We start from the raw sequence: 27,503 nt of genomic DNA, 5'->3' as shown, positions 1-27,503 counted from the left end.
GGTTTTTTTACTAATGTTTTTTTTTTTTTACAAAAACCTTAAAAACAAACATGAAGGCATATATAAAATACACTTGATTTATGTAACAGATAGAATATAAACCACCAGACAAGAAAAATTATTGCAAAATAGATGAGGATGTTCATTATTTTTTTTCACTACCAAATTGTAAAATAAGAAAGTTTCCTTTAGGTCTTCTAAGATAAGATACTAGCTCTCACTGTTCGATGATGCAGAGGTTATTTTCACATACTGGTTGAAAATCGTCTCAAAAGCTTCATCTCTGTGTACCATAGCACCAAACACCAAAGGCTAAATGACAGGAAAAAAAAGAAAAGATCACGTCAGTCTGGAAGAAGAAAACTCTTCTTTTAGGTACAGTTCTCCTAATATCAATTAGGAGCAGGACTGTACTCAAAGTACATTAATAAAGAGTAAGAACCCTTTTCTCTACTAAATCCTTGGATATATGCCCAAGTTTCTAATGTGTTTCCATCTCCATCTTGTCTTTATAAAACAACCACAGCATAAAGCACATCTGCACAGAGAACAGGCAACCGAGGGCATTTTAACTCACTCATGAAGGGCATGAAGTTTTCCTGATGATACTTAACTGTTTAGTACAATAAGGTTTGAACAGGAAAACTGAATCCACCCCAAAACGTGCCATACAGCAGACCATTCCTCACCCAAAGATACTGTCAAGCCATCAACTTTTATTCTCTGACTACTGCACTGCCTATCACCCCTTATGCTCTCAAAGGATGCTGAGAGAACAGTCAATTGAGGTAATGAAAGAAAGGAGCTGAAAGGATGAAGCAAATCTGTCTGAAGTGTTACAGCAAAGTAGTCAGACGCAGTAAAACAGGCTGAATGTTTAATTCATTAAAATTCTGAAAGAAACATGCTGAATTATGTACAAGTGAATTAGAGAAAGAAGCAAAACACTAGCAAGAGGAAAAAGAAAAAAAAAACAAACCCTTTTTGCTGCTGCTTGCCAGAAAGAAGTCAAAAAGGGCATGAAGTCGAACAGATAACACAGACAGAGCCAGCTACTTACTTTTTGTGTAGATGGTGTTGATACAGCAATACCCATCCCTGATCCCGGGAGAACAGAGAGCACTTTATACTGAAAGAGTGAAAGAGCAAGCACAGACCTCAGGTATCTTATATATACTGAACAACTGTAAGGAGGTTATGCAATTCATCAGAGGTAGACCCTTCCAGCCATAACTAATAGGCCCGTGTTAAAATCAGCACAGGCCAGACACTTCTTGCTGACCCTGAAATAAACCAGCCCAGCACTGCTCACGCAGCAAGCACCTGCCCCATGTTGTGTTACCTGCCCACCCCAATGGTCCCCAGCCCAGCACTGCTACTGGGAGCTGCCTCAGCTTCCCCTGCCAGGGTCTGGTCAGCAGCTCCACACTAAGGGACATCAGTGGTCACTGACCAGCCATGCATCCTTCTGGAGTACATCAGTGTGCATGTGTGCTCATGTATATTGTTTACATATATATATATATATGTGCATAAATTTAAGCATAAGGCAGGAGAGGTGTGCAAGTGCATAGAGTTTAAAGGTTTCCCTAGAATTAATAATATTCATTGATAGTTTAAAGGAGCAGGAAATAGACCAAAACAACTAATTTTCAAAGTTAAGTAGATCTACAAAATATGTACAGTTGGGCTTTTTAAAGAAAGTCTGCAAGGCTATGCAGAAATACTGCTGGCTGAGCAAGAGAATATCCTAAATATAGAAGGAGCCTGAGTCTGTCCTGTTTTCACCCACCCACAAATAAAACAAGGCCCACTGTGCTTTTATGGCTGGCTGCACAATCTCTGTCTCATCTTCATCAAGAAGCTACACTGATACAAAAGGACTTTCATGGTAGTAAAGACCAACTAAACAAGCCAGTGCTGCTTCAAGTATGGTGTTTAAAATACATCAGTATAAATTATTAATTTCAATGAGAATGTTTGAGCTGAGCTCAAGTCATCTCCTTTATAGACATGTGATGTAAATGGAAAGAATTCATTTGCAAATCTAGAGGTACCCAAACAATAGACACCAGACTGACTTCTTTCTTTGTGGGTTATAATCTGTGGCTCTCGTGGCCACAGGATATAGCAAAAAGTAGGGGTGCCTGTATTTAAGAGTAAGATAATTTAAAAGAGGTGACAAGAAGGGATACTAAACATCATACAGCGTGATGCTAGGCACAAAATGTAGCCACTGGTGACAGCAGGCTCAACCAGAAGATTACACTGTACTTGCCAGGCTTCTAACCATCCACTTTTCACTCCTTTAGTGATGGATTCCATCTAGACAAAATTCCAGTCTGATTCAGTAATGCTACTCTAATGCTTTATCCTTCTTCACTGTCAGTAATCCCTCTTCCCTCCAAGGCATCTACATTTAAGATGGTGTATCTTCTAACATCAACATTCAAATTTAAATTAAGGTTACACAATTCTTGCTAACAAAAAAATCTTCTTAAAGCCTAAGCAGATCCAGTCAATACAGGAGTTTAGAAACAACATAATTTTAATTCAAAAATAATTCAGGAATGTAAGAGTTTTGTAAACATTTATGCTCCCAGTGAGTTTGCATGTGGTTACTCTAAATGACTGAACAAATATTCTTGATCAAAGAACTGTCTCAGTTATATAAATGATCAATGTCATGCTTTCCCTCCTCCCCAAAAATCCCAAATCACCATAAGCAGAAAATCAAGACATAACTAACAGAACAGAAAATCAACTTTTTTTCTCTATGTGCAGCACAAAATAGACATACCTTCTGAATATCTGTTATATCCGTTAGCTTTATAACTTTATTTCTTTTAGATGAGCCTGATTTGGAGCTTTCAAAGCACAAGTAACTGAAGACAAGAAAAGAAAATGCTCATTTTGATACAGATTTCTAAAACAAAGCCCGCAGAAAATGCAGTTCAATAATTCAGTTACAACTTCTGATTTAGAACAAACATCCATGAAATGCTAGCAACTGGCTAACACTCTGGAAAGCCAGGAACATACAGCAAGTACAGACCAAAAAACCATTGTTTTTATATTACTGCACTTATGGGGAAACCCAACAAGCACTTTAAAAATACAGGAAACAAGCAAAGACTTAAACAGTTGAAATATTATATCTCAAAAAGCTTGTAAGTCTTTTGCCCTCCCCTAAAATAGGATTAATGGAAAATTACTGTGTTAATTTCATGTTATTGTGATGCAGACAAAAGCCCAGATTTTTAAACGCTACAGATTCCAAACACTCTCCATCACTGGGTGACACTGCATACGGATTAGCTTTACTTCCATTCATTACACTCCAAAGGAATTTCAGTGCAAGAGCCAAATGGTAGTGACACTCATTTCAGCACAGGGGAGGAAGAAAAAGGAAGTAAAGACTAAAAACAAGAACAAAAAAACAGCAACAAAAAAATCAATTACTAGTTTTGAAACCTTTTGAAAAGGCTTGAGTTTCCTTGGTTTGTTGGTTTGGTTACACATTGCTTCAAGGAAGCTATACATTCTTTAAAAATGAAACTTAAGAATAATTGTCACATAACCGTTAATCACAGCTCCCAAAATACAACTAGCTTTTAGGTTTCTTTCTTTTTTTTTAACATACACACATAGAGAGTGTATGTTATCCTTATCACGGATTGCAGCTACTAACAACTGGCTATAGAGCTGTTCTCCATTCCCATACAAGCCTTCCCAAGACAAAACCATGCTTGTTAAGCTTTACTACACCCCAGATTTTGATCTCGCTCTCCTATCATGCTTTGAGGTTTTAAAGCACCATGAAAAGGCACTTCATATTCAGTTATAAGAAGAGTGTTGTTTCAAAATATTGTCAAAGGATCACTTTCAGATTCTGTTTTTTAATGTCTGCTGCATTTTCCTCCTAAGAAACACGTCGATTTTAATGACTCACTTTTCCGTGACGTAAAGAATTCCATTTCTGATGTAGTCTGTAGGCATCTTCCTATCTCTATTGATCAAGCAACAACGCCAGCCATTTTCACACACTAAACAAAAAATCACAGGAAGAAATCTTACTTCAGGAAAGAGAAACAGCAATTCCCTTATAAAAGGGCAGAACAGAAAATTCAACTTTAGATACTGAAAACAAGAAGTGCTTGCATAGCAAAACCTAGAGAAGGTGTTTCTAGGCATCATAACAACTGTTTTAACACTGTTTTGTTTTTTTTAAAGTTAAGAACAAAAGACCAACCCACAAACACAATTATTTACTTTAACATTTGCACTACAACAAAAGACATGACGTGCTGTTGATTCTTGCAAACAATTGTAAAGACAAAGAATGAAAGAGACCACCACTATTCATTCTAATTTAAAGCAAGTATTTTAAATCAAAAACTTCTATTTGTACATTACACAGAGGGAGAATTCAGCTTTAAGCTATCTCTGGCTTTTCAGAATGTATTCCCTTGATGTTGCAATACCTGCCAAAGGACGCTCATTTTCTGACAGGTTAAAAACTTCATGGAAATTCCCCCTCTTGGTGGTATGGAAGCGACTCGTGTCTTCATCTTTGTTTATTCCAGCTGGGGCATTTGAGCCCACGTAACTTCTGGACGCTGCTGTTTGAAGCTGAAAAAAAAAGTAACATATTCCAAAATTTGAACAGCAACATTTTAGAACTGCGCTCTCTAAAGCCTGGCTAGCTATTCTTCCTTAAGGAAAGGCAGGACAACAATTTTCATTAACTACTTCAATGAAGTTGTTGCTGCTGCACCATACTACTTCTATATCACAACGCTGTGAGGTTCTACCCAAAGTCAGCCTTGCAAAGTGCTACACTTTGAAGGGCAGCCTCTACAGAGGTGAAAGTACATGGTGCTAGATATTCCTGTCTTAAAATATCATTTCTTTATAGTAAAAGGCTATATCTGATTAGATACAGCTAGGCCACTGCACACAGTTCCAAATTAACTGTGCTTCTGGGACTAGTAATAAGTTAACGCAATATCACTATTTAGTTTGTCTTCAAGAGACAGGCCAAAACATTTTTGCACAAACTAAGATTATAAAGAAAAAAAAAGCAAACAAAGAAAAAGCCACACAAAACTGCAAAAGCTCATTAGGAATACAAATGCTGAAAATGAAGGGGAGTTTTCCACGCTACGATCCGTACCTTTTCATGCCCTGACAGCTAGCAGGAAAAGAAACAAACAACACAAATGTGACAGTGGCAAAAGAAAAAAGTGAAGTCTATATAACAGCATAATAGATAGAATAAAACATGAACTGAGTGAAGCTGCAAGATCTTGCTCACATACCAAAAGACTACACACGATGAATGCAATTAAAAATGAGAGTTAGCAGTGGTTAGAGCACACCAGTTCAATTTATTCAGGTTGTGTTAGAGTCATTGATCTTTGCTTTCCTTTGAAGTTGCACTGAATTTTGAGCACTGACATGTGAAATAAAACTAGAATGGTAGTCAGTATCCTTGAGAAGGGGGAGGGGTGGGTGGGAAGTAGCACGGTGTTCTTAAAGTTGAATTACTTCAGTAAAATCTTCTTTTCAGCAGGGCTTCTGAACCACTGCAGCCCTAATAAAACAGCCTTGCTTCTGGAAGGACAGCAGGCAGCTATTTTCCAAAAGCTTGCCTCCGTTTGCTTTGTTCATCTTGCTAGCGTACCACACAATTCTAAAGGCTGGCTTTTGTCACAAAAGCAGTAACAGCTCCATTCTTAGTCCTACTGTAGACATGCAGTTAAACAACTGGCAAAGTGACAGCGTGCAAGCCTGGGACTAAGCCCTTCTCTGCAGCAGCCCAATGCCATGGGAAGCTGACTAGCCTCAGCTGCTTTCTGAGTTTCAGTTGGCAGCACTCAACACTTCACAGGATTTAGCTTAACAAAAGCAAATGAAAAGTGTGCATTGCAATCACCGACTATAAAATCAGACTTGACAAAACAGTTATGCACAACAGAGTGTATTTACCATCCAGCTTTTAGGGTAACCGTAATACAACGATGCCTCAGGGGAAAAGAATAAAGAAAGTTGAGATTGAAAGCAAATGGTTGACAATAATTGTACTATTGCTTCAGTTACTGCCTTTCTGCTGTGCCCTTAGCAATGATAAAGCCCCTGCAACCAAGGAAAATAATAGCTTCTCCAATTCTTTGTTTGTCAGTAAAGACCAGATGAGATTCTGGAAGGCTCTCTTTGACAAGTTATTTGGCTCTATACGTGCGTAACCAGGTGAAGCTCCATGGTCCGAGACATACAAAAGGTCAGGAAAAGAGACCTAATGACTTCTGCTCCGAAATAAAGATTATCCCTGCTCTGTGCTGCACAGCTTCCTACCTAACCATTACATGGAGAAAAAAAAAGGGGCCAAGCTTCAATGCCATATTCCACTCTGAGGCTGGAGATGTGAGAAGTTCTGCCCTTTCCTTGCATCCTCCCTAAAAAAGGCACATGTTTCCACTACCCTTAAAGTAAGCAGCTCATTTAAGTATAACCTCTCAGGCTACGAGGCAATGAGACAATGAAGGGTCCTTTACTAAAAGAAGAACATCACACCCAATTTTGATAAGCTTAAATATAACTGGAAGGTGTTACATTTGTAATGCTGGTGGAATCCTGCCTGGCTAGAATTGCCATCAACAATCTGGAAGCAGGCAAACAGTATTCCTTGTTCGTTCCACTTGATCTGTCATCAGCTTTTGACATACAACCTGTACCCATCAGATACTGTTATCAAGACTATTCTCTGAGGACATTGGGTCAGGGTGGTACAGTTAATGAATACTGCATGGTGTCTATGTTTACTGTGTCTTGTACACCACTTAAGGATAAAAAGCCACAGCAAATGCACATATACTGTAATACATGCTTTTGTGCTTTCTCTTTTGTATGGAAAAAAAAGAAAAACCACAACTATTTTTATTCTACAATTTTCCTACTAATCTCCCAAGGAGTGAGAAAGTTTGTCTAAAATTAATGAAATTATTGAGATCAAGTTAATGCTTTTGATTTTGAGGAAAATAATGCAGTCCTGCAATTAATTTCCAAGATGAAAAGCCAACTGTATGAAGTGAGTCTCAAAACCCTGGTCAACTTGTCAAAACTTAAGCCATAAAGGAGAAGCAGAAAGGACAGTTATTCTTTAAGTTTATGGATTCAGATTCAGCAGCTTAGAGCCTTTCTATCCCTAAGGTAGATTACACAATCTTCAGAGCAAGTGAATGATAACCTGTAAGCTCTAGGGATACAAGAAGTTTTTAGTCCGTCTTTGGAAGCAACAGAAATAGCAGCTACAGATGACAGACTCTACAGTTCTGTCTAACCTCTTGTTCATTTCTCTCATCCGACAGAAGATACAAACAGAAGATTCAATTTCAGTCAGATTTTCTCTCTCTTCCACTTTCTTCCGAAGAACTCAACTTATGTTGCACTTATCATTTTGCCACCTTCTATTCAACTTCCCCCAGGCCCCAGACTTCTTCCTGACAGGTTAACCACAGGTTACAGTTTACCCCTTTTGCTCCCCAGCTGCATGCCCAGCCTGAATTACTGCTAAGTGTTTCACATTTTAGCCAGGGACTTTATGAAAATACTCAGAAACCCCTTGATGCAATTTCTGTAGTAAGAGGCATTAAGCCAACACTAAAATGGGGTTAGACTAGACTTTAACAAAAGAAAAATTTACTGCGAAGAGTAGCAACATGATGAAAAATCATTTGTCATCACTATGCTAAAAGGTTGTCTAATATAAATAACTTTTAGACATAATATCTATGTCTGTAAACTTCTGATTTCGTTAATATTTATCCCATTAGCAAGTTCTGTATTTACTCTTTTCTTCCTGTTCTTCACACAAGCAGCTGAATCTCCACTAAAAAGTATCTGAGAACAGAGAAAGGCAACACAAGACTGAATTTTGACTATAAAAAAAAAATCACACAGAATGTATGTTACAGAAATAGTAATAGAAATAAATATGGATGGCATTTTTTTGTGTATTTAGGTTCACATGATTCCCATTATTTTTGTGTGCATATACATACACACACACTTTGATACTGAATTAATTTCTTACAAGAAACAAAGTCAATATGAAAACACTAAGAATCTTCAAAATAATTATAAAAATTGAACTAATAATGATTGTTAAGTTTAAATTAATCTTCCCTTTAATTGTGCTCTAGCCACTGGGGAAAAGTGGAAGGGAGAAAGGAATCTGATTTTAAGATGTTGGGGACAGAGATACAAAATGATTTATTATCCTTACTCGTCTCGACACTGTAGCATTAGATCTTTCTTTGAGTTGAGGATCTGTTGGGAGACTTGTCCAGATGATATAAGGAGTATCATACTTAGCTCTCAGTCTGGGGCATCGTTTGAAGATGAAATCAATAAGGAAAAACTTGATTCCAGCATAGAGTCCTGAAAAAAATAAATCACTATGATATGCATTTGTAAAGGCACTGAGAATATCACAGTTTTAACCATGTTTTAACAAGTTCATGAAGGAAACCAAATTATTTAAGTATCTTCATTCACAGTGCTAAACCAGTTCTTGGTTCTACTTGGAGTCTTCTTACAAAGGCAGGAAAACCTTTTTCCCCTTTCTCACCCACACATCTCTCCCTTTCCCACATTCTTACAAACACAAAGTTTCTTACTATGTAGAAGAGCACTGAAATAATTAAAACGTACGAAGTTTATTACCAAAAACATCTTGAAAACATAATATACTTCCAGATTAGAAAACGTATCAGAGCACTAAGCTCTACAGTTACTTGCAAGAATTGATACGGCAACAGAGGGCTCTCATGTACTGCATTCAACTCTATCTTCCAGTATAGCATGTCTTATCTCACAGAAGGTACTCTCCTGCATTCTGACAGATTAAAAAGTGCTTGAAATACTCTCTTAAGACTTCAGTGAATGAAATTCAGATCTCCTGAGAGTCAGAGTAATAAAATAATACCTCACATTTATAATTCAATAGCTTTATCAAGCAAATCCATATATATGTTTAGGTTAACAGGGTTTAAAGGTTTGAAGTTCAGTTCCACTGAAGCTAATACTCATTTGATCATCTCATTACCTCAAGAAAAAGACCATAAAACCAAAAATCTTAGTTCACACTCATATCTTTTCATTTTCTATTCGTACCTGTTTTCGCAGGTCAAGCCTTCTGTGTAGGTTTCATGTACAAGGAAGTATGAGCAAAAAACTCAAAATATAGGATTTCTTGTAAGCCTTGGAGCTGACAGTCTGAAGATCTCTGCTAAAAGCTCATCATAAACTTCCCCACTTCAAGGACTAAATGTATTCTCCAGTCTTTGTCTGTTATATTATGTATTCAGATATGGCTTTCAGAAATGCATGCAACAAACAATGCCAAGCTCAATGAAGACACTTTAAAACACTGCATTATTTATTAATGTAGGGTATTCTTTTTTACACTCCAAAATTCCCTCTCTGAAGATCATGCTAAATTTTAAAGCATTAAGTCTAGACTTTAATAGGTCAATTATTTAATGTGTTTACCCATTGCAAGTCCAATAATCCTGTAGGGCAAAAAGCAGGATGCAATAAAAGCTGCCCATAGAACGATGTAGAGCTTCTGTGTTATTTCTGGTTGGACCCACATGAACAAGCTGAAAACAAACAAATAAAATCAAAACTGTATTACCAAGCTTTCCAGATGTTGTCTTTATTTAAAGGGTAAAAAAAAAGGATTAACTTATATAACTTACTTTTTAATTTTTTCCAGTATGTCTGCCATCTTCCCAAAAAGATTCTGCATAAGAAGCAAGAGAATTAAATCCAATTCTTGTGTTATTTTGGTGGGTTTTTGTCCACGTATTAGAAACCAACAAAGTTATCTTACAGAATAAGCAATCCCTGAAAGTGATTTTTTAAAAAATCATTTTTTAGCCATGTACAGACTTTACAACTGAATAAAAACAGCACTGAACAGCAACATTCAATGATGTCTAATTTAACAACTTGTTCTGCAATTCAAAGTTAGTTATTAGAAGCGAAGGAAAAAAGTTTTTCAAACTCACTGTTATGACTGGAAAGTGTTTATATCACTGCAAAAAATTTAAATTGCCAGAATTTGAAAGCTAAGAGCTTCTGTCAATTGGTAACAAAATGGAAAGTTGGTTGAATCATTCGAGCACTGAAATTTTAGGAAGTGCTTACTGAGATTGTCAAATGTTGGGCTATTCGCTTTTTTTCATGGGATTTTTATGGTATACCCTTGAGGATTCCATGTAATTCTTACAGATTCAAATAGACCATTTCTCTGGATTAATGGTGTTACTCAGCTACCTGCTCTAACTGATTCTTGCTGTCACAACACCTGTAAATTTCATCTTCCAAACAAACTTTGAGAAGCATTCATATAAACATAAGAGAAACGTGATTATTTACTGCCATGAAAAAGAAAGAAGCAACAAATTGATACTACTGCTACCAATGGGACAATCAGTGAAGACTACACTGATGACTTGGCACACTCCTACCTAAGGCTAACAATGGCTCACTGCCACAGTGAGCTCCTTCCCTGCTCTCAGTCACGTGCCTCCACTTCGAGAACGGGGTTTCATTTTTTATCAGATTCACTTACACGGACACCATGAACAAGGGGTCAGGTATGAACCACAACCAGCAGAAGGAAGGGTATAGGACTACATAGCTGGCAATAGAAAGGTAAGCTACTTTGAGTGGCTGCACATCATTAGACAGGGTGCAAAGCTGCAGTTCAACTATATGGTTGACTCAATGAACTACCAGTGTAGCTAACCAAAATGACTTAGCTGAGAGAAAGTCTCCCCTCATCTTTTGCCACACAAATAGATTTCAGGTTAAGGTGGTGGTGTCTAAAAACCAGACTATTTTGGTGACATAGTACAAACTGTTAACTAACACAGCTAAACATGCAGCAAACTTCACCTTAAAACTTGAAGGGATAAAGTCTCAAACTAATTTTGTGACCAGCAGATTTGTGGCATGGACCTATGTTCCAGTACTTTTCTAAGATTCACTGCCTGGTCTACATTTTCAGAAACTTCACTGCATACAGTAGGGAAAAAAACAGTCAGAAACAATTTCTCTTCCCCTTTGGACTTTTTTCTGAACCATGACTTGGAGAACGCCAACCAGCATTTTGCCATTTCAGAAGCTCCAGGCATCTTACTGATAATTCTATTGCTTGTAAGTAAAGAATATGAGAAAAGTATTGTTTAAGCACTGGTTTTCACACCCTCTGTAACATGCTATGTAGGTGCTCTGACCACTTCAGAACCTCCTTGTTTTAGGGAAGAAGCAAAAGAGGTGAGAGTAGCACAGTACCTGCGCCTTCTGAGCCACATCTAGAACAAGCTGAAACTTTTCAGACACTGTCAGATCCTCTTTTGGAGGTTCCTTGAGCAAGAAAGAGAGAGAACCAATTAATTTTTGGCTCAGATGAAAGTGACATTTTACAAAACTACTCACAACAATGTGACTCCTCCACATTCTTGAAAACAATAGTCTTACTTTAAACAATCTCTAAATGTACCAAGTTCCTCCCTTGTTTTAGATCTACTGAATATATTTTTCACTGATGGTTATCAGTTATGAGTGCTTTTCCTCCATGGTATATGCAAATATGAGTCATACGAGACTGTAGACAAAAGACAGTATGTCTTTGAAGAAATGCAGTTACAATGGCTTTCAGTCTATGCCACAGACCTAGAGTGACCTATTTCTTGTCTAGCACAGAAATGTCATTTTTAGAAGTTTTACAACTTTTTTCACTAGATTATTGATCTTTTAACAGTATTTTTAAGTCTCAGTGCACATTTTGAAATTCAAAGAACTCCAAACAAAAAAAAGCATGTAAAGTTAGATGGCAATTCACGTTAGAAGGGACCTTAAGAGGTCACCGAGTCCAACTTACTGCTTAAAGTAGGTTCATAATTCATTACAAACAAAACAGAACACAAGGCTTCTTTTCAGCTCCCACAGGATCTACCTTGGCCCAAGTTATTACATAAAAGTTTACTCCAGAAATTTCAATCAACTTCAGAACATTTTATGAAGCACTCAAATCTAAGAGCGCTATTAGTTTCTAAGTGGCAAGAGAAAGAAGTTGTTACATCTTTATTCACACCTTATTCCTCTTTCCTGTCTCAACTACTTACACTCATAGAAAGACTGTGAAAGTGCAGCTTTTAACATAGTCACATAGACCAAACTGATCAAAGACTTACCACAGGTTCAGAAACTTCAGGCACAATACTCCACTGTATTCTCCAACCCCTAGAATTTATGGAAATAGTTAAAGAGAGCAAGTATTTCTTTACCATCTGCCAACATGGATTGGTTCTAAGAGGCTGAAAAGCAGTTTTCTGCAATAAGTAAAATGGCTTTAAAAAAACCTTCAAAAACCAGTAAGGAGCCTACAACACGACAAAAGTAGAAGTAGCTAACCACAAACAGCTTTAAATGCATATGTATATATATATTTTTAACAATATTAGCTAAGTAGATACTGCATAGAATCAGGTATACTGCTTGTGGATTTTATGATAAAAGTGAACTGCATGCACAGAACAAATAATGAGGATTTTTTTGTGTGTGAATAAATTGCATAAACATATTCAGGAGCTTATTTGGTCTTGTTAATTTTCAAAGAATGGAGCATCAGACTGCAAGTACTAAGCAAGAAATTAGAAAATGATTTTGTAATACATACACCGAAAGATCTCCACCTCAATTTTAAGGGGAAAAACATCATAAGCTTATAATAGCATTTTAAAAGATCTTCTCAGCACAGAAAGAAGAAAAAAGGATTTTTTAAGAAGTCTTAATTTTTAATAGAGACCAAGTATACAAATGGATGACTCTGGATATAAGAGCCAAAGAAAAAGAATAAATTGCAATTTAGGTCTAGGTGAAAATTCTCTCTAGGAAGCTGCAGGCTTCAATATGTAAGGTGATATTCTCCAACTACTCTGAATACTGCAGGGTATTTTTATTTTAGATTTTTTAAGTATTAAGAGGTTTGCCTGAGAACATGCTGTTATGACGACCCAAGCTGTGTCAAATAAAGATAATTCCTAAGTGCATTCAAAGATTATAGAATTAAGCAATGAAATCAAAGATACTAGAGTTTGAATTTTAGCTTGTTAACTTAATTCACAATGTTAGAAAAAATAACAGTTTACAGCTCAATACAAGAATAAAAAAACCCCATTCAAGCAAAGTGTTACAAGAAAACAATCTAGTATTTAAGTACATACATACCTGGCTATGAGGTAATTTAGGGACAACCTCAAAATTGCTAAAAATAAGAACATAGGAATGGCCCAGCCATGCCATACAGCATTCATGTAAATCTGCAGATTGTGAAGGAAAAGAAAAAAGACATGGATTACAAACTCAGGTACAGTGAGTCATTCACATTTTCCCACGGTACTGTCGGGTTCAGGAGAATACAACTCAGATCATGAATATTAATGAATTTTAGCCACTCCAGGATTGACAACAGCAATGCATAAATGAATGTAAAGCTGAAACTATAAGACTGAACCAAATCTCCAGAGATAACTTAAACAGTTCTCAGCTGCCCAAGATCGACTATTTCCAAGGTTGCAATTATGTGAGGATGTGGGAAAAAAAACAACAAAAAAACCCTAAACTTTCAAGTCTGAATCTACTACATAAACATGATATGGTCTAATATTTTATAATCATAGAATCTGTAGAGTTGGAAGGGACCTTTAGAAGTCATTTAGTTCAACTCTCTTCACTGAACAGGGACATCACAGCTAGATCAGGTTGCCTACAAACTTGTCCAGCCTGGACTTGAATGTCTTCAGGGACAAGCTGGACCAGGTTAGGTCAGTGAAAGAAGTAAAAGAGGAGGAGCTAGGACAGTTATATCCTCACAGGGCATCAGGACAACTCACTGTTTTATTTCAGATCAATTAAATCCCAAACTTCACAGTGGTGAGAAAGTCTCCTCCTCAATATTCTTTCAACTGTGCAGTGCAAAGTATCATTCAGTAAGGCTCTATAACTTACAGAGATGGATCATTTAATGGAAAAGTGTGTAGCATTTTCACCAAAGAGATTCATTCTGATATAGTCAGAATTAGTAACTACTGTTAATAATTTCCTCTGACATTCTAAATATTGTGTCTACAGCACAACCAAAGGAATTTAGATCATTTCATTAACACATAGAAAAAACAAGAACAAATCAAAACTCCACCAAATAGTTATGTCACAGCAGCATGCAAACTTTCTTACACTGCCCTGTGGGAACACTTAAATTTAGCTCATGGGAACACTTAAATTTAGTTCATAGATCTCATGTTGGCACATTAAATGAAACTAAAATAAAGGCGCTTTGTCTCTCATCATTAAGTGTGATTCTAATCAATAGAAAAGAGCACTGATGGTAAAAGATATCTTCCTATCAAGTGTAGCCTCTATCAGCCTTTCAGCTTCAGAAAAGGGGGATTTTGCAGAGGCTGCAGTAACCATCAATTCACTGACCAGGGAGACGAGAAGCAAAGAATATGAGAACAATGTCCATATTGTTTCAAGTTATTTTAACAATTATAAAACGAATTTGGAATCTACAACTGAAATGGCTCTGAAATATAATTTAAATGGCAACTACACCGTACCTTTTGTTAACTGTAATCCTACTATTTGACTTGACTTCAACATAATCCCTCTGAATATAAGGCAGTTTCAATGAATTTCCATAAGTAATACATTTTAAAATAAGTTCTTACAACTTCTGGAGAAATAGGATAACTTACAATAAAGGCAATAGCAGATGTGTAGATAGAATACCAGTCTGATAAGGCAGAAAGGTTCTTCACAAAATTAGTAACGGGTTTGGCACCTCTCTCTAAACAAAGCAAAGAAAGAACACAATTATTAGAATTACCTGACAGTGGGGTTAAGTCACTTGTAAACATCAAACAACAAAATCAGAAAGTTAATAAGTACATTCAAGACATTTAAATATAAAAAAGCCTTATCAAAATTAAAGAAAATAAAAATGTAGAGATCCATCAATGTAACAACAATCAGCTAAGTAATACATTTTCAAAAACTGAATTGTTATTCAAGATAAAAATTATATCTAAACTCTTAAGTGCGCATCAAATAAATAAATCAAGATTTGCATTATTTTTAGAAGGGTAAATTGGATGGCTACAGCAATCTGTCCTGAGCTCTGTTTATACTGCTCCAAAGAACTCAGCATAGGTCAGCCCACTGTACTGTAAAACAAGCTAAACTAGCCTGACTGGACTCCAAGCCACCAACAAGCAATTCACTGTTACTTCAAAAAAGCTGACCTCAAACCAGGCTACATATCTCTTGGCTGCACTTCTGCTGCAGTCAAACTGGTAGCAGGGCTTGGCTGCTTACTCTTTCTAAGGCACAGGACCTGGCTGCCTGTCTCTCAGCTCTGCAGACCTCTGCTCTTGCTGAGTGACAAATCTATACAGGGAAGGGCACTGCTCTCATCTGCAGACACACTCAGCCAGGCAGCGGCAGCAAAAGCAGCTCTTTTTCAGCTCCCTAAAATATACTTGTCCTTCACTCTTTCTATTCCTATATGCTTTCTTACCATTTAGCTGAGCAACGCAGCAAAACAGGAAGGGGCTGTTGCAAGAGGACCTTTGCTTTTTCTATTGAAAAATACTGCTTTTGCCTACTGATAAGAGAAATATTCTTCCAAAGGGGAGCCCAGAGGTACCCACCCTTGTTTGCAGCACAGCTCACAGCTTTGAAAAGCTATCCTCAAGAGAGCCTGCAACTTGCTGTCCTAGTTTGTTTGTCTTGAAATTCAGCTAGCCTTGATGCGTTCCCTATGGGAAGTGATTAAACAGCCAGATTTCCTTGAGCGTCAGTGACATAAACAAAGCAGTGGATGAAACAAGTGGAAGGGCAGACTCAAGGCTTCAGACAAGGCACTGACTTGAGCACTGCTTCCAGCATTCAAAGCTTAAGCTCAGTACTCTTTTTTTTAAACTACTCAAAAGGCAAAGCACATTCACTACAGAGAACGGATCACAGGTATGTTCCCAAAGTACTGGTATTGATTCTAAGGATAATAAAATCACAATTATACCGAGATTAAAGACCCTTATGTGCCTCCCACTGACAATATTATAAAGATTTGGGGCATAAAACAGCCTTTTTTTTCAAGCTGTAGCGATTCTTGGTTGTACAGAACATCTAGAGGGCTTAACTACTTAGTTTAACCTGCCATCACCCATCCTTCACCTTCCAAAATAAATTATTACCTCACTAAGAGAAAAAAAAAATCAAGACTCACTCATTGGCTGACCTATCCTCCTCTGAAAGCATAAGCTAAAAGCCCAGCAAGCAAACTACAAGGAGCTCGGGAAAAAGTATGTGGGCAGCTCAGGAATAAGCATCTTGCCACTGTAGAAATAACCTGTTCTCACTTGTTATGTGTTTTCACATTTTAATTAGCACTACATTTTTACCACTGAGATACTCTGTGCAATTCTAGACTTAAGGCAAGCTCCTACCACTGTTCATTTAAGTTATTTTGCACTCCAAGCACTAATGCAGGATTTCAGAACCATTCCTGCTTCTGAACTGGCAGAAGTATTTCTAAACTTCATATGTTGTATGCAGGAGTCCTCTCAATAAAGTCCCTAAGAACTACTTGCAGAAATTGAAGTACTTTTAATACTTACTTAATCTTCTCATATTTTCAGTCAACCTGAAAAAAATCAATAAAGAAACTTGTTAAAAAGACAACAAGTGAATTACATTAAAATGCAGTCGTGCTCTCCTGGTCTCTGGAAAACTGCTCACAGTTACAAATTAAATGTTTGTGCATTTAGCTTTGTTCTTGCCTCTTATGAGACGTGCTTCTAGTAATATAGGCTATCTTGCATCGAATCAAAAATTGAAATGTAAAAGCTCTGCAGCCTAACTAAGCCTTTGCCCACATTTTGAGAGGTGCAAGACAGAGCCTGCTAAACAATTCTTCTACCTCAGGTTGCAAACAGAGTTTTGTGTTTCATCCAAGTTACTACAAACCATTTGAGATAGCCTTCAGTTTAATTACTCCTGATACAAACACTTGCTCGTATCATCTAAAAGGTGCTGGGTTTTTGTCTTTGAAGAGAAGCAACTTGTAAAAAACCAACAATTTCTTTCAATCATGTTGGAGATTTACCTTCTAGCACTAAGTGGCTCCTCTGTTTCCACCGTGTTCTCCTCCGGTTGAAATCTGAAGTCCTCAACATACTCCCCAAATTTGTCACAAAACCACTTCTGGAGTCTTGAACATACAGTGTGACTACGTTTATCTACAGAAAAAGAAGCACTCCGTATCAGGATATTCCTAGGAAACATCTTTGTGTAAAACTTCATGTGTTCCCATATGCTGTTTTTGGTAGGGTAGTATTCTTTGTAACAGCATTTCTATCCTTCAGTAACATTTCTCCTGGAAATTCACTATGTGATTTAGTTCTGCAATTTCACAGAAACAGAGACTATACCATGCCTGTAAAGATGACTAAAGGTGATTCCTGCATCCAGCACAAGTTTTGCTGTAAGTACAGCACATGGGAACATCTTACTATACAAGAACAGAAATTACTTAAACACTCTTAACAAATGAGAATTTTTAGCAAACACTAACAAACTTTTTGCTGTGTTTCTGTTAACAAAAGTCTGACCCAAATCTTAGCACTCCTATTGCGCTGATGGGTCACCCAAAGAAAAGGAAGTGTAAAGCAAAACACTCCTGAGCAGAGAGCAGGATGATCACCTTACAGCTATGCTAATTTGACAGGAAAAGGAGGTGAAAACTTCAGAAAAGCAACAAAGTACTGCATGCTTTCTTTATGCAGGTTTCAGCGGAAATACACAGCAGGATAAGGCACTGCAAATGAGAGCAGAACACACATCTTCTGTGTAGTCTCTACATCAGAAAATCACTTTCTAGCAGCAACAGAATATTCTTTGGAATTAAAGGTCAATAAAACAGTGTAAGAAAGAGGAGATGGGTCACAGCTCCCCTTTAGATATTGAAAGGCTGCTATCAGGTTTCCCTGGAGCCTTCTCCAGGTCGAACAGTTAGACATGCAAAAAGTCAGACAACAGATTTCATTACATTCCTGAAGGTTGTCTAATTAAAAAAAAATATATCCTTATTCAAGCATATAAAATCATCTACAAAAACTAAAAGCAGAATCATACACAGATGTAAGAATCTGCTCAGATGCTCTTTCTACTTGGCTTCTTCAAAAGTCTGATTCATGACCAAGCAAGTTTTCCCATAACATCTTATTTTCTGGAAGAGCTTCAAAGGAAAGGAGTGGAAAGAAAATGAACCGCATCAAACTGCTAGCACAGATCTGACCAAGATTACCTGCTCCATTGGCCTGTGTCTGGGGCTTTGTAGATTGCTGAGCTGCAGATACCTCTTCAGCTCTACAAAGAAAAACAGAAACGTAAAATCTTGCAAGTTAATTAAAGAGAAAACAAAATGTGTGTCCTACTGCAGGATTAAAATTATCACTGTATGCTGCATTCAGGATCCAGGGAAAATCACTATGTAATGGATAAGTGTAGTTTAGCCATTTCCTGTCAGCAACAGCTCAATCTGATCTTTTAACAAAATACTTTAGTATCAATTTGGTTATATTACTTCTATCTTTGCATTTTTTGTTTATTGCAATGCTGCCAGAAAACTCTTCAGAGCCCTGACTCTTCCCACAGCAATAAATGAAAAGGGATTCCATACTGCAAGCTGATAACCACAGTACTCAAACAATACCAGTTTATTACATGACCCTTGAATTCTGCTGCTGTTAGTATAGTCAATACCACTCATCTTCACAGTGAGAAGAGCAGATACCAAGAATTACTTCAAATGATACATTGTTAGCTCTCAGTGCAGAGATGCCAAGCTAAGATGAAACTATATTAAAAAAAAAATAAATGCAAAATTCAAGTACCAGTGTGAAAAACAGAGATGATGATGTTCTAAAACTACACAACAAGAATCAGGCATCACTGGTCTCATCTTTCAAGACAGATCAAGAATAAAGCTCTCATTCATTAAAACCAAGCATTTTGGAAAACAAGAACCATTTGGCCGCTCGGCACACATACAAGGCTTCACATTACATTTGCAGTATCTGTAGCCTCCAAGTGCTAAAGTGTCTTGAGAACACTCCCAGCATCAGTCCATCAGTCTTTAGCCATCCATGCAGACATGCTACAGAAAGATTTCTCTAATGAAGAAGCAGCTTTGCAACAGAACAGCTGCAGCAAGCTTTTCGTGACACAGAATTGTATTATCAAAAAAGTTATTACTCAAAGCAGTAATATGTTAGCTGTGTACTTTCACTGACACTTATTTAAGGAGAAGAGGTAAGTGCTTTCAAATGTTCGCTCCATCTCTCACTCCTCAGGAAGGGAATCAGTGGGATGGATGCAGGTCAGCAAATGGAGATCACAATGCACTAGGCAGGTAACAGACTATAGATGGGTTTATAGGCATCTTGCCTTTCTTCCAGAAGTACATTAGGTAAAATCTCACTATATTGTCTGCACATGGCAAAAGCTTCTGCGAATTTGTGCATTCTGACTCATTAAGATGGAAAAATGACAGGACTAATTACAAGCACTCCCCATACATAATGGATTTCCTACATTCCTGTGTATTTCTAAAAGGAACATTTAGAAATAGTTTATTGATTTGTAAAGTAACTGGATGTCAGTCAAGGTGAACTCAATGGTTTCATCTTTGAAAACCACTTGTTTTCACCCCTTGCAGGACTTTTCCACATTGTTTCTATATTGGCAGCAACTCTTCAAATTTTCTCAGAAGTCACCTAAATCCCAGCAGTTTTTTTTCCCCTAACTAAACTTTCACTTGTGTTTCTCTGCAATTTTTCCCCAGTTCTGTACAACCTTGAGGTTCTCCACCCAGACATTCCTTCTCCTTGCTCCTTCCCACACATGCTTCCAACTCTCTCTCTCTAAAGTCAACAAGCAATTAATGTGATCAAATTTGCACAGATCATTTATATAGCCTTTCTCCCAACACAGTTATACAGTTACACCATACAGGTGGGACATTTTTAGTCACCATCTGTCACTGCCACCACGTTTCACTGAAAACTCATTTTGGTAGGAAGGCCACAGTCATTCACAGGCAGGTTCCCATTGCTTGAGCAGCATCCTGGGGGGATGTCACACCTGAACAGCTCCTGTGACAGAATGGAGACGGGATCCCACCACCAACCATCAGAGCCTTCAGGCTGGGTCTTCCTTTGACATACTGAGATCTATTTTCAGAAGCAGCTCAGCGTCATTACTCTCTGTGTTACTTGGAAAAAAATCAAGAAAGATCTCATCCAGCAACAGTCTGGAATACCAGGCTTACTGCCTTCCTCAGTAGCACACAGAGTCTGGCTCTGGCCATTCCCGCTGGTTTTTCCATTTGTTCATTTTTTGGCACTGTCTTACTTGCCATCTGCCTCTCACTCTTTCCCCATGAAGAACATGACCTTTATGAATCACCAGGTTAATGACAACTCATTACTGCACCTGTGAATCAGGTTATAATTAGCCACCTCAGACAGATTTGCTTCAGGAAGCTCAAAATTCATTCTTTAGGCTTGTACACCCATTGGGAAGCCCAACTCACTACAGCAAGACCCCTGATGGGCAGGAATCATCTTTCCTACCGTTTCTGAACCTCTTCTCATGCCAGAGACCAATTAGAAGGCAGGAAAATATGAACCGTCTCTGAAACAACACAGAAGGTTGTGTTTTGATGCAGGTTTCCTAACTGCAGCCTGTACTGAAGAAAACAAGCTGCATTAATGCCTCTGTGAGCATGCTTTCCACCCAGAAAAAAAGCTGTGGTCGGTAAGGCTAATGGGCCATCCTCCCGAGGGAAGGGCATGTTTATACAACTACAGATTGAACCCGCTTAGAAGCAAAGGCTGATTAAAACAGGAAATAGCAAGCTACAGCTAAGAAAAGATGAGCAGAAGTGTGGGATTTCTTTTATATACACTTGGCAGGAAAGCATGGATGTTAGAGCTGTTCATGATGAGTACATGTGCAATGTTTAAAAATGACAAGCACACATCAGTGACGCTTCCACTCAACTCTGCCCCACAGAAACACACAGAATGGTGCCAAACTGTTATTTTCGTAGCCATATGACCCAAATGTTTAGGGAACCTTGATGCTGAACTGCTGGTCGTTTATCATATCTATATATTTTGGTTCTATGCGTCTTTAACCTTGACTACAGCTGTGAGTTGAACTGAATGTGAATCAAAAGAATCTTTCCAAAAAACTACATGACCTATTACACGCAGCCTTACAACAGCTACAGGGCTGCTCTCAGCCATGTGCAAAGTACTCTTCCTACAGACCAGCTCTAATACTGAGCTCACAAACCCATCATCATTCCTTTGACAGCTTTTGTGAAGCCAGTTATGTCTCTGTTGGATCTCAAAGAAGCACAGACACATACACACTTCCACAGAAAGCACCTTCCAATAACAGAAACATAAATATTATTCAGAAATGAGGTATTTTCGCAGCTCAGCTTAAAGACAAATCAGTCAGATATACATGGCATCTCAACCAGAGGGGCTGTTACATACTTGAGTTAAAATACTTTCACATTTTCCATTTCCCTCCCATTAAAATACACCAAATACTTTAGGACGCTTTGTCCTTCCCACACAGATATTCCCACATTTTACATGGCTAGTATAGTTTGTACTCTCAGGAACAAAATAAAAGCTCTCAGAACAACTGTTATCAACTCAAAGTTGTGCAAGATCTCATCTAAATGTCTGTGACCAGAGGGGAAAAAAACCAAACAAACAAAAAAGCCAACACAGGAGGTACTTCAGAAGTAGATTTGGTGACAGGCTGATAAGTTAAAAATAATGAGGACAGTTCTGCAAGCTGGATTTGTTAGCAATCCCAGTGCAGTACCACTGCCGAACTTCTGACCTGCGTGTCAGTTTCTTGCTGTGTGTAGTCCTAGCCTGACAGGCACCTTTCCAGTGGAGAAAGAAAGTCTTCAGCCTTCACAGCTATCTTCATTATCGTCATGCAAAGCATCTTCTCAAGGGACAAAGCCAACTATGCTCCAAACAGTGCGTGCGTGGAAGATGATGCCATTCAGCAAGGGGCCAGTTAGTCAACAAAAATGCACAGTCCAGAAGAAATGGTGGCTTATGTCAAACCACTGTCTATTCTTTCTTCTTAAAAATAGCTCACAATGTTACTACTAAAAGGTTCATATAAGACACAGCTTGCTGGTAAGTGTTGTTACAGTACTTCGTATTTTTTATTGTGTGACAGAGCTGGAAACAAATTGTAAAACAAGGCAGCAACAGCCTACAATTTACACTAAACAAGCATTACTCACACAAGACTATTCCAGATTATTTATGCATTGTTCCACTAGTAAAATGTTACTGGCTTCAGCTGTTGCACCAAATGCTGGGCTGTCTCAAAGCGTCTATGGAAAACTTCAGCCGAGAGCCTCTTTCTGAATGCTCAGACATACAATGAACACTGCAACAAACAAATCCAACTAAACATCCCCTTCTTCCACTCCTCCCTACAAACAATTGGATGAAATAAGCCCATGCTCTACACGAAAAAAAATACGTCATTAACTCATTGTTCTCTCCTTGTTGAACAGTTTGCATGCATTTATACAGCTGCATGTATTGATCTGCTTCACATATAATTCTGAATACTGGAATAGCTAAAATAATTCTTTCTCCTTACAATACAGCTTGATTTGTTTTTCATTAGTAGTTCACTTCTGCAAGCAAAGAGGATACATGCAAACATTTTTATAAGCATATCTACTTGAAGATGACATGGAAACATAACTGAGACTTGGGCAAATATGTTTTTGTTGATGTAAGTACAAGTAGTGACTTTCCAAGGCAAATTCACTTAATAAAATTAAGTTGCTAGCAGATATATATTTAGCCTACTGTATGCTTGATTGTGTCAACACTCTGCCTGCAGTGATAACAGAGGTATTTTAAAATGCCTATAGTAAAGTGCAAACAGATAAAATCAGTGGAAAAGAATTTCACACAATGAGCACGGTATAACAAAAAGCCTAGGTAAACCAATTTTTCTTCTGAGTGTAAACTGGAAAGCAGTTTCAATATATTTTTTTTGCTGTTGTATAAATGTCTGTCCCAAAAAGATTGAAAAGTTAGCAACATGAGTCAGAAAAAGACTTGGATAAAATGGGTAATAGGCTGAACTAAACCTCAAGTGCAAGCCAAGTTCAAAGGGCTAGTGTAATCCTTAAGATATCTAAATGGGAATACAGCACTGAGGTGGAGAGGTCATGCCACATTAGTTTAGTAGTGGCACACTTGTTAGAGATTTTCTCTGATTATTATTATCCACAGCCCAACACAACAGATGTTGACAGTCGGAGAGAAAACACAGAGAGAGAGGAAAGAAAGCCCAAAAGTTTGATAAACAAAGATCAAGCTCTTTTCTCTATAAAACGCTCATACTTGCAAGTCACAGTCAGACCCATATTTGGCCAATATCAGACCTTGGGACACCCCCATTGCTTCCTGAAAAGAGCAAGTCCACACACAGGATGGTGGGCACCTCCTACAGAGGAAGTCCTTGTTCTTCTTCAGAACTCAAAGTAAGAATGGAATAATTCTCCCCCTTTTGTGATGGGCATGAACCCAGGTGTTCCCCTCTCAGAAGAAAACCGAAGGGCCAGAGTTGATGGTACAACCAGTACTGTACTCACAGCTACAAGCACATGGCATTTGCTATCTCAAACACCTTCAAAGTAGTTTCAGCTTAGTTTCAGCTGGGATGGAATTGTTTTCTTCAAAGTGTCTGGTATAATGCTATGTTCTGGTTCTAGAAGAAAAACAATATTGATAACACACCATTGCTTACAGTTGCCTGCTAAGCAGTGCTGTACAGGGCCAAGGCTGTTTGCAGCAAAGGGCCCAAAGAGCTGGAAGGGAACAGAATTAGGATAGCTGACTTACACTGGCCAAAAGGATATTCCATACCATATGACATCAAGTGGAAGGAGTTCTGGAGGTGGTGGGAGTTCATCTCTCTCTAGTCTAGTCTAGTAGGTCTAGGGAGTCTAGTAGGGCACCGGTTGGGGGATGATAAGCAATTGCTTGTGCATCACTTGCTATACACATTTTTACATACATAGTGATAATTATTTTCCTTTTCTCTATCTCAGTAAATAGTTTTATCTCAACCCACAAGTTCTACTTTGTGGTGTTTTTTTTATTATTCTCTCCCTTATCCCACTAGGAAGCAGGGGAGTGAGCAAATGACTGTGTGGTGCTGCCTGGTTGAACCACAGCAGGTAGCACATCAGTCAAAAAGATGCCCTGAAGCATCAGTTTTACCTACTAACATTCACACTTTATAATGCTGTTATGGAGCAAACAGATATTCTCAGCATGCGGACAGCTCCAAGTTTGTCCCTCTTCCACTGTCCCCAGCAGTTCACTCAAACAATGAATCTTCAGTCTTTCAGATACTAAATGGAAGTTACATGTGCATGCAGCAAAGCCAACCACCACAGGAGGTGAAAAACGATCTCTTACTTTGCAGCTCTGAGAGCAACCATAAAATCTCAGAAAAAATCCCCCAAAACAGAACCATGCAGGTCACATTCCCAGTGCATGACCATAGGAGTGGCTTGGGAACAAGGCTCTTTTGCAAGGACCTCACGGAGCCCCTTCTAAGCATACAGCTTGGGTCAGAACTGCACATGCACCAATCCTGCATGGATTTTGACAAAGCATCAGCCAAAATAAAAAAATCTAATACTATACTAGGTTTTGAGAGTAAGAAGGAATGCCTATTTCATCTGCTATATAAAAGCCTTGATGAACCTACAGTGTGAACACAGACTTTTCATCTTAAGACAGAAGAAATAAAGAATAGTAACTGAAGCAATGAAAGGGAAACACAGGAAAAGCTGGAACTCTACAGTCTGCAGAAAAGAAGAGTAAGTGACCAAGAGTAATACTTAAGCTGAATGCTCAACAGTTATTCACTTCTGTGAATAGCTCAACTCTGTAAGTAGAGGCACTAGGAAATGTGTTAAAGAAACAAAGCCCCACAATTGCTTCTTTGTAGTTAATAGTGAACTTCTGAACTACTTCCATAGCTTCCAGTAGTAGACAGCACTGGCATTTTAAATATATATTTACTTATATGGAATAAATAAATTCATTGATAGCAGGCCTGCAAATAGGGTCTGGATACTATAGACGGAGGTAGACCACTGAAAGCAACTAAGCTCACATGTTCTCCATAAACATCTCCCACCCCCCTTCAACAGAATACTGGGCATAAGGGCAGCTGGCCTAACCATAAAAGCATTTTTATGCTCAGGATAAGTACTGCAGAAAGTAGCAGGTGAAGTCTGTATAGCATTGGAAATCTCATACCCAGAGCAAAAAGTTTTGCCAGTTTGTTCTTGCTTGTAACCTGTAAACAGCTGGCAGCGTTTACTCTGCACAATTACCAACTCAGCTTGCACTATTTAGTGATGACAGTAGTTGATGTTGAACCACAGCTCCAAGTACTCAGCCAAGCAACCTTAGCTATGCTGAGAAAGATAATGCAGGCAAGCGGGTTAGACCAACAAGGTCACCAAATATCTGTTATAGTTTAAGATCTAAAGTCTCCATACAGAAAGGCAGACTAAGAAGAGACATGATCAAATGTGATGCTTAGTAGCATCAGGAGAAATGTCTTCAAAGCTGTACAAATTTAGGAGTATGGGGAGGGACATACTCGTCACTGCAGTGGCAAGGAAGGCTCAAATTTCAGCTACTCCCACACACTAAGGACTGTGGTGTGATGCTGGGATGTCCTTGCACTCACCAGAAGAGGAGCAGCACTAACTGGGCAGTCAGGAGATGACAGTGTTTGAAGAGGCAACATATATCCATCAGCATGGCACAGGCTACGGCATTCAGCATCACACAGTGCATGCTGATAGTTCCACGTAGGTCAGACCCCAGAGATGGTGATAGGAAGAACCAGACAACTTCCAGAATGTCTCTGTTGCTATGACAGTACGTATGGTCAAGTAATATGGGAGTACTTCTCTGTACAAGATGTACTTTTATAGGAAAGCACGGCTTCTCTCTCTGTGAACCACTCGTTTATTTTAAGAGTCTAAACTGGAAATGGATATTTTCACCCAAACTTTCATTCAGTGAGTTTGAGACCTCAAGTGGCTTTCAGCTATACAGCAAAGACATTTCTCTTACCCTTCTTTAAGTACTTCACTGACTTCATGTTCTAGTTTTCACTTTCCCTTCCATTCCTCTTTAAAGCCCTTCCCTTAATGTTTCAGTCTTTGTTTCATCACTCAGCTTCCTGATGTACTTTTACAGGAAAACACAGCTCCTCTCTCTGTGAATTACTCATTTAAGTGAGTCTAGGCTGGTAATTGATGTTTTCACCAAAACTCCTCATTCAGAGAGTCTGAGACCTCAAGTGGCTTTCAGCTATACAGTGAAGACATTTCTCTTACCTTGCTTTAAGTACTTCATTAACTTTTTGTTCTAGTTCTAGCCTCCTCTGTCGTTCCTTTTCTAGTTCTTGCCTTAATGTTTCAGCATTCGTTTCTTCTCTCAGCTTCCTGAGTTCCTCCTCTGTTAAGTAGGACAGAAGAAAAAGATTTAGTTATCCTGAAGAACAATAAACCCTAAATATGGCAAATAAGATTTGTTTTCTTGTTGTTTCCATTTGGGCTACAGCAAATATGTTCACCATAAAAAACAAATAATTGAGATCTGGAATAACCTCACAAAAAATGCACAGGTATACCATGTACAAAACATTCCATTCAAACTGTTAAAGCAAGTAGAAAAATGACTTCAAAGTTCTCCTTTACAGATACATCCTTCGGAACAAGCTACCTTTAGCTAAATACGGCTTGACATATCCTTTATTCCCCCAAGAAATAATCAGCAGGAAAGGCTATTTGTTGCACATAAAATGTAAAAAAAAAAATAAAAAAATCAGTTCCTCCTTTTCCTCCCATGTATAAGAGTAGGAAAAAACAAACACACACTCATAAAGTTCTCCAATGCTATGTAATTCTCTGTCAAGAACTGACACGACAATATTTTTACAGACTTGAGTACATCATAGTTTTGAGAACAGATTATGGGATGAGGAATTGACTTCAGGTTTCTATTTTTTTCCAAGGTTACAGTGTGCCTGATTAAAAAATTATGTATGTATAAACACACCCATATATACACAAATATACATATTCTCTTTCATGAACTATCAACTATGCATAAGACTTTTTTGTGGCTAATTAGCTTTGCTTTTTGTCACTGACAGTATCATTGCCATGATCTTATTTTAGTCTAAAGCTA

The 27,503-nt window shown here is 38.1% G+C and overlaps 1 protein-coding gene across 1 annotated transcript; it reads right to left on the bottom strand.

Annotated features, from left to right (window-relative positions):
* Positions 1 to 26,787, bottom strand: LOC100549707 (GRAM domain-containing protein 4). The gene is made up of 17 exons (XM_019620082.1): positions 26,648 to 26,787; positions 18,446 to 18,507; positions 17,246 to 17,378; positions 16,758 to 16,783; positions 14,835 to 14,926; positions 13,306 to 13,397; positions 12,270 to 12,318; positions 11,368 to 11,439; positions 9,765 to 9,808; positions 9,556 to 9,665; positions 8,288 to 8,442; positions 5,992 to 6,027; positions 4,485 to 4,632; positions 3,953 to 4,046; positions 2,801 to 2,885; positions 1,061 to 1,129; positions 1 to 312 (listed from the first exon to the last, which is right to left on the bottom strand). Exons 4-17 carry the CDS (start codon positions 16,768 to 16,770, stop codon positions 211 to 213), a joined length of 1,161 nt encoding a protein of 386 aa, XP_019475627.2. The 5' UTR covers positions 16,771 to 16,783; positions 17,246 to 17,378; positions 18,446 to 18,507; positions 26,648 to 26,787; the 3' UTR covers positions 1 to 210.
* Between the last annotated feature and the right edge of the window lie 716 nt (positions 26,788 to 27,503).

The sequence above is a fragment of the Meleagris gallopavo genome, chromosome 1 (genome assembly GCF_000146605.3).
Source record: "Meleagris gallopavo isolate NT-WF06-2002-E0010 breed Aviagen turkey brand Nicholas breeding stock chromosome 1, Turkey_5.1, whole genome shotgun sequence".
Lineage (NCBI taxonomy): Eukaryota > Metazoa > Chordata > Aves > Galliformes > Phasianidae > Meleagris > Meleagris gallopavo.
The sequence above is the reverse complement of the archived record's forward strand: the minus strand, read 5'-3'. Positions and strand labels throughout refer to the sequence as shown.